We start from the raw sequence: 13,380 nt of genomic DNA, 5'->3' as shown, positions 1-13,380 counted from the left end.
AATTTTAACTTTGACAGGAATTCATTATGAGGATTTGTATTTGAAATAACATTCTTTACTCCTGATGCTTTAGAACATCTGCCTTCCTTATCCTTTTTACTAAACTGTGAGCTTGTAGTAAAAAGTCGTGAAGAAAGCAACTGTAAAATTTGCTTAGATTAACAAATCACCTGTTTATAATATGTTTAAAACCAAAGAACTGACTTGCTTGGCAGCCACAGATTGGATTAGAGATACATATGGACTCTGTTGATACATGCTTGGCTCCAGGTCAGACTTGGCAGTAGTAAGTAGCACAGTTTTCATAGAATGAAGAGTTCCAATAATGCTGAATTTCACTTTGATTATTTTATTCTGCCTATCCATCTCAACTGCTTAATAGTTTTGGTTAGATTATGCATTCATCTGTACTTGTTCCCACTGTGCCTTATTGCTGTGTTTTAGTTATTAGTTGTAGTGTTTCTTCCCACACAAATTGGTATTGCAGCGGCAGTTGAGTGATTTTGAAATGCATTTTCTTCAAATTGTATTTTTGTTAGTTTTCATTCATGAGATCTGCTAAGCATATACAAGCCATCAACAATGAGGTTAAATAATGTATATAATTCATCATCATAAAATACACACTGGATGTTTGAAGATATTATGTTGCTAGCAGCAGTTAAATTTCAACCTGGCTGACAACAGTATTGTGCTAAGCAGAAATCGTAAGATTTTTAGTAAAGGGCTGCTCTCAGAGAAAATCTAATTTTTAGTTGTGCTCTGCATCTGTGAAACCATTTTTTATTGTTTTCTCAAGCAGAATTAGTACTTGCATAAATCTGAGAAAACTGTTTAGTTGCTCATTTAGTTCATGTACAATCTGTGTCTCTTTGTAATTGTAACCAAAGGCCAAAACAACAACTCAGCCTAGGAACTGGTTTTCAGTGGGCAGCAAAAGAATCTTCCAGTAAGTCCATCCATGTAGGTACAACTACCACCCTCATTACTTCCACTGGATCTGCAAATTAGTAACAGCACCTTTCTTTTCCAACAAACTGAATTCAGTCTTCTGCTAAAATGCATAAGCCAGTGGCTAAGGTATATAAGAAGCTTAGAAGCCTGTCTTTATAGTGACAGTAAAGATCTCTATATAAGGATTAAGAAAAAAACCCAACAACAAAATGCTAAATTTTTCATCTAGGAACATTTTAATGGTATTTTATTTAAAGTCAAATGCTTGAGGCTGTTTTAAAATTATAGAATTCATTCCAGGCTTAGATCCCACAAATCAAGCATCAGGTAAATTAAATATTGGCTTTATAGACCCCAAAGGCTAGCTGTGCCTACAAGTCATGTTTGGATCAAGTGAGTTCCATCAAAATATATTGGATTGTTTGATGGAAAATTTTTTAATTTACAAGGTACTTTCTCAGATTCCTATGCCTTCTATAGACTTGTTTTGGCATGCACTCATTTAATGGTGATGTTCTGGTCTGAGAACCCTTTGATTGTTGTACCTTTGCTCCTGGAAGCCCTTCTCCTGGTGAACCTCTTTCTCCTTGAATACCTTGTGGTCCTTGAGGCCCCTGTTAACATAAGTTTAAAATGGACTAGAATGTGTATTAATCACTCAGATGAACAGCAGTGTATTCTATGGCATTGTCTGTTATAAGGGTATCTTCAGATATTGGTGTAGTTATAATGTTACAAATAATGCAGTAACACAGTATTCCCAGTGAATATGTGATGAGCATTCTGGCCTGTAGCAGTAACAATACCCGTCAGGTTACTAAGGAATCACAGATTGTATAGATGAAATTTCTATTCCTTACATTTTGGAAATCTTCACTCCCTAAATTTCCATTTTACAAATTCTTGCTAATCTTTATTAATGTATCAGTATAATCATGAGAGGCAGAACCAGATTAAAGCCCATGCAGAGTAATGCTGAAAGAGACAAAGCAGTAGAAAGATTTGACTGTAATTGGGAAAGAGAGAAATTGCATGCCCTTCTCTTTTTGAAAAAAGATCTGATAGAAGGACAAGGGGCAAATAAAAAAAAAAAAAAAAGCATGTCCAACACCTGTGCATATTGAGCCTGCTTCACAGTGTTTTCTCACATCTGTTCTTTGAGGGTTTTTTCTCAGATTTGTTGCTTGGGGTTACACATAGATCACAGAATGCTGGTAGATTTGTCTCTGCATAGCCTAAATATGCTTCTCCTTCTGCACAGAGCTTTAGAATCATTCCTGAGGTATAGATATTTGGACTCTATTAAGCCATTAAAAGGAACTTCTTTTGAAGCAAATAAACTTTAAATAAATAAAAGAAGCATATTTAGAATATTTTTTTAAAAAATCAGAATCTCTTTTTATAGCAGTACTTTTTTTAGCTAGGAAAGATTCACATCACAGGCACCTCTTCCCCTACAGAGTGGTCTTTGCTCTATGGTGTTACTGAAGAGACTCTGTAAGTGTTACTGCCCTGCTTGGACTGTCACCACCAGCCTTATTTGCAATGCTCTTCTCCTTGGGCTCTTCAGCAAGAACTCACTGCTCTCCAGTATTTTCAAGCAGGTTTGAAATCAGTCAGTTCACCTACCAAACAATGATTCTCTTTTTCATGTGAGCATCTCTTATGAAATGTTTATTCCAAATTTTACCTTGTTAATGGGGAAAAGGTACTTGTGAAAAAACGGAACAAAATTTCCCTTGTGGTTACACTAGAAATCTTTCATCCAGGTGAAGAGAAATTAATTTAAGTCTGTTGTATTGTAAATAGCTCAGTAAAAGGTGCTGCCTGATATTTAGAAAAAAAGGACCATAAAATTGACATGCTGGTTTTCTGAATTACCACAAAGAGATGGAGTTTACAACTGCCAGGAAGAAGAAGGGAGGGAAAAGCAGAGAGAGACTTCAGAACTAAACCTACTATAAATTCTGAAAGTCTCCTCCTCAAAGCCATGCTGATGTTAATGTTCTAGTGATACTGAAAAGCAGTTGACTTCAAAGTTATCAAATAGGGATTTGACACTATTAAATCTATTAGGGGACAGATTTATTTTGTGTGGTTTTGCATCAGATGTTATATTTTCATACCTGTTTTGAAGATAAGATAATTAGAAAAGTTAAGAAATTGGAAACATTTCCAGTTTATTGAGGTAAATGAGAGTCAGACAGCATCATATGTGTAAGAGTGAAAAATGGTAGAAGAAAGAAAAGATATGGTATAATTTAGCACACATTTTTATGTGTGCTAAATCTTCCCCATTTTTATGGGGAAGCATTGAGAATTTTTGCTTTCTGTCCTGCTTTCCTCTCACCAAATAAAAAACCAGACATACCATAAATCCTGGCTCACCAACTCCAGGTGGACCAACAGGGCCCGGTCTTCCTGTCAAACCAATGTCACCCTTCAAAGAAAGATGTACTTTGAATACTCCTGATTTAGGTATTTTTATGTGTGCAGCATATAACAACTCATCAGGCATTCTGTGACTGAAATACTGGATGTAGGAGAATACAGGAACAGTAGAGAAAATCTGAGTGTCCTCAGAGTCATACACCACACAAGGCCCAGCAGGCATTGAACTGGGGCAGTTTCACAGCTTTAGGGGAGGTCAGTTCTGCATCTGAGAGAAGACAATGTTGAGTCTAAAAAATTAATTATTCCCTTCATGCACCCAGTCATGTATCACTTATTGTCCTTTCCCAAGAAGTCAGTATTTCTATCATGGACTTTCTGTTCTTTTTATGCCCATCATCTAAACCAACAAGCCTGTTTTGCACAGATTAATTTCTGTTTAAGACTACGAATGTGTTTTTACCTAACCATAGCCTTCTTGGGTTGAGATTATGTCAAGCATAACAACTACTGTAAAAAAATCCTTTAAAGTATATACTTAAAATGTACTTTTTGTTTGCAACTGTTTGTAAACAGTTTTGATAACATACATTTCCAGTACCACAAAACCAGCATTTACAGCCTTGAATTATCTTGTGAATCAGAAAGTCTATTAGCTCAGCTGTCTTGATCTTTATCCTACAATACATGCACTACAGAAGATGAGATTTTTGTACCTTTGGGCCTGGCAGTCCTATTCCAGTCTCTCCAGGCAAGCCAGGTGGCCCAGGGAGACCTCTTTCACCCTTTCAAAGAATGAAAAGAAAACAGCTTTGCTTATAAATTGGTATCTAGGAAAATCAGTTTAACTCACATTGCAGATTTAGTGCATCCTGAATTTCAGCCCATTGGAATTGTCCTAAAAAGTACTTCATCTGTTCATTTTCCAAAGCTTCAAAATTCCCTTGTGATGATTCCTCTCATACAAAGATAAGAGATTAAACAAAAGGAAAAATGTTTCATATCATGTAAGTTTTGAAACTCAACTGTTCTGTGTATCACTGTTGGCCAGTTGGTGCAAAGAAGATATCAAGAGAGATAACAAATAATGTCCCTTATACACTTATTTTCAAGTATTCCTCAGGACAATATTCCTTTTGAACTACAGAATTCTTCTTGAGAATGTTCAGTTTCAAGAAAAGGCTTGATTTGAGATGCCAAACAGAATTCCTGTTTGGCATGTAGGGAAAAAAAAGTTTTAAACTGAAAACTGAAGAAGTGAAATGCTAAGTAGTATTCTGTGACTTTACCATCTTTTAACTGTTGATTAATAAAGATGGGAGTATGATTTGGACCTGAATTCAATACAAAGAGCAAAGTAATAAATAGCTTTCTTAAGAACCTTGTAGAATACAAAAAGTACACAATTTGCTGTGTCACGTTAAACAGCATCCACTACAAGAAGGGTATAGAATATAAGGATACAATCATAATTGTGTGAGGCTATATTAATACCTTTTAACATTAATAAAGAGAAGAAATAGAGCAGTTCTTGCCTTTGCTCCTTGCAGGCCTTCAGGCCCTTGATCTCCAGATTGTCCTTGCAGACCCTATTAAAACAGGAGTGGTTTCAATGAGATTTTTCAAGCTTTTATAAAAACGGCAGCTTGAAAAACAATCTATTATTCGCTGAAGTCTGCATGAAAATAAGAGTTTTAAACATAGCAGAACTGAAGCGTTGCTTTGTGATGCATGTATATTTTTAGTTACTCAACCCAGTAGGAGCTGGTTCTGGTATTTGGGAGAGAAATTGTTTCTCCCTTTTTTTGAATACAATTAAAGCTAATCCACAGTCAAGATCTACTGAAACATCTATGATGGGTCTGAGAGTATTGGGATGATAAGAGACTAAATATTTTTCATGTACTTCTTGAGGAAATTAAATAGTTAAGACACTGAAAGAGAAATGAGTGATTTTGGTTTTATGGAAATGTATTTGCTGTGGTCTTTGAGACTGAATGAATTATAAGGATGATTTGTCTAGATTGCTTCTCTGAATTCTTATTAATTTTGCTATTTAAGAAGACAGATTTTGGGTGCCTTGAACAAAGCAACTCAAAGATTCCATGTCAGTAGGGGTGTGATATTATTTCAGATCTTTGAATCTTTGAATCCCAGGGAACCAGGCATTGTTGTTTTCATAGTTTGTTTTTCTTTTTTTTTTTTTTTTTCTTTTACCTGGATCCCTCTTACTCCTCTGGGACCTACTGGACCTTCAGGACCCTGAAAGATAAGTGAAAAAATGATATATTTCTGTGTATTTAGATTTTGTCAAAACCACTTTTAGGTAACTTTTTACTAAGGTATCTTATTTAGATATCTTTACATTAAAATTGAAACTAAATTTAAGAGAAATTCAGCAGCCACAAAGTATTAAATAATGATGAACTGAGTTCATTATCAAGGACCAGTAATCCAGGATTAAACTCTATTTGCTCTATTTGAAATATTTAAAGCAATTATGCACTAAATCTTAAATTGGAGTAAGAAATCTTTTTTCATTTTTATGCCTCATTACCTTTGCTTACTATTTCAAGCCTTCTGCCTCTGTTAAAGTAGGGTTTTAGCATTGTTTTAAACAGGCTCAGCCTTGGGCCATAAAAGAAATCACATGAAAATGTAGAAAGAGCTCAGAAAGTTAGTAAAAATGGTGTTCTTGCTCACTACATATTTCAAAACTGTCAGATGTCAGTTTCCCTCAGCCTTAGAACTAATATATGCCTTAAATCTATCACCATGAAGTTGTTATTCAGGGAACTGTATTTTTTTTGTGATTTAACTGTGTTTCTTAGAAACATAACAACTTTGTGGCTACTTACTCTGTCTCCTTTTATTCCTGGGATTCCACATTCACCTCTTTCACCCTGGAAAGGAATAGGAATAAATACTTATATATCATCCTTATTCTCTAGGTGCTTTAGTTGAAAACCTAAATGTTATTCTATTCAAGACTTATTATAGCAATTGTGCTGTAAGTTCATTGAGGAACAGTTACATCTTCCATTACAGCTTGTGGAGCAGCTGCTAAGATGATGCTATTGTTCCTTACTAGTATTTAAAAGAAATATGACACTATATATAATAAATAACAACAAAGATGTAGGCATCAATTCTGACTAAAAAAGAAGTACCTTCTCTCCTTTATATCCAGATTTCCCCTGGGAAAACAAAAAAGTAAAGCAAGTTGTGATGATATATAACCCAAAAGTAGGAACATGAGTATTGGCATCCTTAATATTCTACTCTCTTCAGAAAAATAGCATTTTAAATAGAAAATATGACTCTGATAAATATGGCAATATTATTTTAAGTACTGTGCTTTTTAGTCATGGCAGATGCTGTTTATGGGTAAATAAGTTGTTTGAATGTGTCATTTTAGACTGGGATTCTGGTGATGTAAAAGCAGATCAAGCAGAGTTGATATTTTCATCTTAGTGAAACACATGCTAAAATAAGATAACAAGAAAAAGATACTAATTAAAGAGGATGTACTGAATAAATAAGAAAGCATAAAGTAGAGGAATTAATATGTGAATACATTCAGAATTATGCACTAAGAGACTGGTCCTACACTTACTCCCTATATGTATTTCATTCAAATTTTTCACTGCTGTTATACACGGGGTCCTTTATTTGTCAAATTTAAATAAACCCAGAATGATGCAGGCAGAGTGTAAATTTCTGTAATGTTCTTAGATTATCACATCCGAGCATTTCATTGTTTTGGAAGTACTATGTATTATTGGAGAGTATTTTCTAGATCACACATATAAAAAAGAATTATCCTTTTTTTTTAAGCAATGAGAATGTTTTCAGTTCTTCTAACACTAATGAATCATTAGATGGTAAACCAGAACTGAAATTTGTTCTTATAACAATAATAAAAAAAAAAAAAAAAAAGTAGTATTTTTATTTAAAGGAACACTGCTCACTGGAGGAGAGAAAAAGTATTTTTTACCTCTATTCCATCTCGTCCTGGGATTCCATGAAGACCTGGCTCCCCCTATGAATAATTCAACATCAAGATCAGTGAAATAAGGACAAGACAGATCTTTCTACTAAATCTGAAAATCCAATCACCTTTGCTCCTTTCAGGCCTGGAGCTCCATCGTCCCCAGTGCGACCCTTTTTACCCTGGAAAAAACAAATTACAATTCTTATGATATATGTTAATAAACATAATTTTGTTTTACAATACATATGCTATTTTCTGAACAAAACTAGTTTGTTCAGTTCTTCTCTGAAGTAAAGAGGTGATAGCTATTTTTGTAACTACCCAGCTTGCTAAGGGGATGTTTTGTTTTCTTCTCAACTCTTTGGAGTGTATGCTTCTGTGTAAGCAATACCTGCACTTTCCAAGTAAAGACAGCAGATATTAACCCAAACAAAACTACTGTTTGCACACAGTAGAGGGTACATTTTCAATTCAAGTGCATTGTACTGTGATGCATAAACCCAGGGTGTCTTGCTGCTTGTGTATGTATAGGATATTCAGGTCAAAAGGATGAAGATGGGCAAATTCAGTGTTCTCTTTCAAGCTCTGACACTGTCCCTTCACCTTGAGCAAGGGCTATAAGGTACTATAGTGCTTTTAGTTCAGTGTCAGGGGTATAATATCATATCATTCAGTTCTTTTCCAAACGTAAGCCCTGCAGCTTAGATCACCAAGCCTTGTATGAAGCAACCCCCTAGATTTGCTAATGGGTTCTATTTGTAAGAATATTCTGAAAGAAGTCCAGTCCACTTTATTCTTGTCTCAGTTGTTCCTAATGCTTCAGTATTTTGCTCTCTTGCTTTCAAAGAGCTTTTTGGATATTAATGTTTGATTTGAGGCTAGTTAGATCCATCTGGTCTTGTCTGATTGCAACAGGAAAGGTGTTCCTTTCTGCCTTTCTCAAAGGAGAGCCTCACCAGACCACACTGTTCCTCCTCCTGTCTGTGCCCACACAGAGGGAATGTCTCATGGCATTCTCAGGTCTCTCTGTGCGCTTCCTGCTGCTGTGGCATCTTCATGCAAAGTAACCATGGAGGAGTATGTATTGACCCTTGAACTTCTGTTGTCTCAGGATTTGGGTTCAAATAATTTCTTTTAAAAATTTTAACAGCGAATTACATTTTAACTTATACTGTATATCAATTATTTGAGAAATGACAGCTACTTACGGCAGGACCAGGAAGGCCTCTTTCCCCCTTCTCACAGTGACATGTGTCAACCTGGGGACACTTTGAATTAAAATAGTACAAATCAGCACATTTTAATGGAAGAGACAGAAAACACACAGACATTTCCTTTAAGTAACTGTATGGCTAGTTTAAATACACCTGTAATGACCAGAAATTATATTTACCTGTTTTACAGAAATATTTTAACTATCAGTTTATGGCCCATCCAGAATGTGACCTCCTACACTCCATCCAAAATTTTGTATCATTCCTACTCCTAAAATTTCAATCATCTTGATAATGGCTTTACCTCCAAACTCTTCACAAGATCAGTTTATGGGTATGCTGTGTCTGTTTTGTTTTCATTACTAGGCACTGTAGAGATAGCCAAGAAGATGAAGTAGAAAAGCATCTTACATCCCTTTACTTAATTCCATTGCATCCAGGATAGTTCATAGTTTAGGTATAGCTAGATCTATAAACAAAATATGTATTGATATATACTTTTAGTTAATGCAACTCATTATAACACTTGATAATCTTTCTTTCTCCTCTGTCATCTCTACCATTCGGTGTTGCAGTCAAACATCATTATGGTATATATTTATGTGCTTTTTAAGGTCTTTTGGAAACTTTAAGATCATGACATAAATACAGAGTTATCACAGATACTGGAATTATTTTTGAAGGAGGGATAATGAATGTAATTTTTATTTTTGGTTTAGTTATTTATTAAACCTCTGTTAGTCTTGAAGATGTCTAGAAGTGAAGGGTTCAAATATCATTCTTATCTGAATATCCATATTAGTCACAATATGTTTTCTAAAGCTAACATTGAGTGTCTTACTACTTCTATATTGATGGAGAAAAATCAACATGTCAGTGGAAATGAATGAAAAATGAAATATTTCAAAGTTTTGTGAATACTCATGCTGTTTATCAGTCTGCTTGAGCTGTTTAGAAGAACATTTTTTGTCTTAGATAACTGTGCCTTAAATAGCACTAAGAACTTTAAAAGAAAAACTAACTTTATTCCCCACAAAATGCCAGCCAGACCTATCAATGCCTGCAGTCAGGGTGACACAGCATGGTTTGTTTGTTTTTTTTTTTTTTGAAAACACTTTGGGTTAGCAAATTACATTAGTAGTTAGAAAATTAATAAATTATTAATTACTAAATACATTAGTAAGTTACCTTAGGATAGCAAATTAAAGCTCTGTCCCACAAATTCAAAAACATGTATAACTTGAAGACAATCCCATTAGACTCAGCATTTAACCAGCTTCCTGAGCTATCAGTTTTCCTGAATTATGTTTCCATATAATTGTAAATATCTATATTAAGCAGTAAGTCTATACAGGAAAAAAAAAATACTTAAAATATTTACCTCCTCCTCAGACAGATCTTTCTGTAAAAGACAGATATTGAAAACAACATTAGAAACTTAGTCTTAATCCACCTCTACAGAAAAGACACTGCAAGATGTGAAAATAAATAATTCAGCAACTAGCTAATTAAATTATACAATTAATATATTGACTAACATTAATTAAACTGTAATATCTGAGAAACATTCTAGCAATCTCTCCATTCTAAAAAATAATTTAAATATTTTCAATTCTTATTATAGATTGTTGACTGAAATCACTGACTCTCCATATCCAGCCTTATTTTGCTAAAATTACAATGGTAAACAGGTTAGCTAGATATATGGGAACAATGCACCCACAAACTGCATTGTTTACAAACTGCTGAATGGCAGCTGCTCTTTAGCAGAAGTGAAGGATGAATGTTCTACACTTGGAAAACCAGAAGCTCATGTATTCCTACTGTTAAGCACACACAGAATGAGAACAGGAAAAGATTTGACTTTGCCAATGATCACATAAAATTATCATCATTGATTTAGCTGTTATTTTTGAGAAGATCTGTAGAGCTGAGACACCCTCATCCAAAGCATTCCTCCCACTTTGCACAACTAATGCAGTCTCTTGAGAGGACATAAAGGTGTTGATGAGCAGCAATGTAATACAGATCTCTAAAATTCTCATGCGTGCATATATAGTTATGACAAAGCCATTATTTAATCCAAACAGCAGCCATGTTATTGAAAGAAGGCACCTGAGAATGACTGCCTGTTTAGAAGAGGTGAAATAAAGTGTGTTTTGTTACTTAAGAGGTGGTTACTGTGACACAGGAAGCAGGGATAGCGCCAGAGAAGATGGGAATTGTGCTCTTCAGGGAACCAATGCAAAGTAGCAGGCTGTCAAAGTGAAGGACAGGGAGACAGAAAAGCCAACACAGGTGCTCGTTCTAGGCCTGTGTGAGATCACTTTGGTGTCCATTTCATTAGAGAAGTCTCCTGGTTGTTATTCATAATTCTAGTTTATATCTCTGTGCATGCTCAGATAAGGACTCCATCCACAGCTTGTGTCACCAGGATAGAATATGGTTGTATTCTCCATACTTGGCAGAGAATGGTTTTTATATATTAAGTTTAAATGGAGAAGAAAGGCATCCAAACAAAGCTTCAAGCTCAATTTACATATCTCCTCTTGATTATGTGGTAGATTTTCCATGGAAATTTAAAGATGTCTATCACCAAGTTTAAATTTTATCTAAATTGAGCTATCTCCATGGTCTGCAAATTTATTTTCACTTCTACAAGAGCTGCATCTTTTTCTGATACAAAAGGCAGCTTCACTTTCCTACTTGCTACAGAATAAAGCACTAGGATGTAAAAAAAAAAAAAAGGTTTTTTTAAGACAAGAGATTTTAAATACCTTTCTTAGGAGGAAAAACAAAGATAAAAATAATGTTTCAATCTAATTCAGTTTGCAGTATCAAATATTTTGCATTACAAGATCTGAATGGTGGGAAAAGAAAGGAAATCTGTATTTTGGTACAGTGACCTCATTAATAATTGGGCTACTTTAATATGTAAAATGTACCATTTTCTTCAATGGTATATTGAAGAAATGTATTTTCAAAATATTGGAAATAAGAAAAGATTTACATATGTTGCTAACACTATTTCAAATTCTATCTCATACATACCATTTCTTTGAGAACCTTCTCCACAGTTCCTTTCTCCTGGAGGTTGAAAACAAACCTGGATGCTGGGACACTGGCCAGGAGCCGGAGCTTGGCAGCATTGCTAACCTCCTCAGCCACTCTTGTCATTCCCATTGTGAAAAATACAATTCCTTGGTGTTTAGCATCAGCTGTAGCTGCAAAAATATCTGGGTTTCTTGGATGATCCACTCCATCAGTGAAAAGCACGGCTACTTTGACACTACCCAAAGTCCCTTCAGACATGTAGAGCTGGGTAAGGTTAGTTATAGCATAAGTTGTGTAGGTGCCATGACCTATGTGGGCGATGGGAGCAATGTGGGATTTGAATGCTTCAGGACCTTTCCAGTCATGGAAAGTTTGCTCTATGAAAACAGTGCTGCTGTACTGAAGTAAGGCCATCCTCCAGCGCAGGGTACGTCCAGAACTAAGCTGCAGACTTTTCATTCTGTCTACTGTTTGCAGTACAAATCTTTTCTGTTGTTCATGATTATAGTCCTTAGCACTTTCGGAGCTGTCCAGTAAAAAAGCAATTTCCAGAATGCAATCTTCATCTAGAATAAATAGGTATGTAGGTGAGTGGAGTGACTTCATACTAAATCTCATTCTACCCTTACATGTATTTTAGGGTTGAAGAGTGGGATTGAAAAAATGGAAAGTTTTGATGACATCTGTGTTCACAAGTGTGAGCCCTTCATGAAGACAGAGCTGATAGAGGCTGAGGGATTTGCTCCAGAACAGATGCCCCAAGGAATAAAAAACTGAAGGTGTGTTGATGTCATGTAGCATGAAATGAGAAATGTTGTAGTGGTTTTTAAATTTCATTCTGTCATCTTGCCCGGTATTTCACTGTATGTCCTACCAACATAGGTGGAAGTCATGTATAAGAAAATGAGGCTTACTGAACAAGACACTGGAATGTGATTTGACAAGAGCTGGATTTTGAGTGAGTGAGTGAGTGTTAGTACTGTCCCTAGTACTAACACTTGCATCCAGATACAAAAATTTCCAAAAGCAGATTCTGTAGGGTATTAATTTTCTGAAATACTGATGGCATTACTTCTATGAAAATAGTTATATGGGCTGTTATTCTTATGACAGTAAGGGACTCTCAGCCACATCATACCAAAATACAGATGCCATCTCCTTTTCTGAAATACACAAAAAGGGAGGGAAAAGATGGGAGTAAAAAGAGAAAAGTGCAAAAGTAAGGCATGTGCAAATGTAGGATGAGGCAAACCTAGCTGATTATAAGCATCTAGAAGGCAAATTAACCATACACTACAGAATCCAAACAAATCAGGATCTTTAAAATCACATCTGTTTTAAAATTACAATATTCACCTTGATCACTTGAGCTGGGATATTTTTCTACAATATTTGACAGAATGTGTTTAGGTTTTGATCTTCTCAATCCATATATCTTCTCTTCCCTGAGATTTTCTGCTAAAAATTCATGATGTTCAAGTATCCACAAAAGCCACCAGAATCTGAGGAACATCATTTGTTTCCTAAACAACACAAATACAGAAGCACAGCAGTACAAGGATGATAAAACATGATTCAATTTTGCTTCAACAGGCTGCTTAGCAGTCTTGTATTTTAAACTATCATCCCTGAAAAAAAGCTGATTTTGCTTTCTTTGGGTAAAATCTTTTCAAAATCACACTATAAATAATAAATAGAGACATACTGGAATTTTCAAGCATGGTGCACATCATTCTAGCTTGTGAGACACTGGAGACAGACTTTTACAAACAT

The 13,380-nt window shown here is 35.2% G+C and overlaps 1 protein-coding gene across 1 annotated transcript in view; it reads right to left on the bottom strand.

The window, feature by feature from the left end:
• Window positions 1-13,123, bottom strand: part of LOC121356586 (collagen alpha-1(XXVIII) chain-like) — a 32,518-nt gene extending 19,395 nt beyond the window's left edge. The window contains exons 1-13 of the mRNA XM_041473220.1: window positions 12,964-13,123; window positions 11,605-12,173; window positions 9,935-9,955; window positions 8,548-8,607; window positions 7,465-7,518; window positions 7,343-7,387; window positions 6,516-6,542; window positions 6,204-6,248; window positions 5,563-5,607; window positions 4,881-4,934; window positions 4,062-4,130; window positions 3,326-3,394; window positions 1,500-1,568 (exon numbers count right to left, since the gene is read on the bottom strand). Of these exons, the coding sequence (XP_041329154.1) occupies window positions 1,500-1,568; window positions 3,326-3,394; window positions 4,062-4,130; window positions 4,881-4,934; window positions 5,563-5,607; window positions 6,204-6,248; window positions 6,516-6,542; window positions 7,343-7,387; window positions 7,465-7,518; window positions 8,548-8,607; window positions 9,935-9,955; window positions 11,605-12,173; window positions 12,964-13,123 (1,287 nt within the window). The remainder of the gene's footprint in view (window positions 1-1,499; window positions 1,569-3,325; window positions 3,395-4,061; window positions 4,131-4,880; window positions 4,935-5,562; window positions 5,608-6,203; window positions 6,249-6,515; window positions 6,543-7,342; window positions 7,388-7,464; window positions 7,519-8,547; window positions 8,608-9,934; window positions 9,956-11,604; window positions 12,174-12,963) is intronic.
• Window positions 13,124-13,380: the final 257 nt, after the last annotated feature.

The sequence above is a fragment of the Pyrgilauda ruficollis genome, unplaced genomic scaffold (assembly GCF_017590135.1).
Source record: "Pyrgilauda ruficollis isolate IOZ18807 unplaced genomic scaffold, ASM1759013v1 scaffold3, whole genome shotgun sequence".
Classification (NCBI taxonomy): Eukaryota; Metazoa; Chordata; class Aves; order Passeriformes; family Passeridae; genus Pyrgilauda; species Pyrgilauda ruficollis.
Note: the sequence above shows the minus strand (reverse complement) of the source record. Positions and strands in the feature narration are given on the sequence as shown.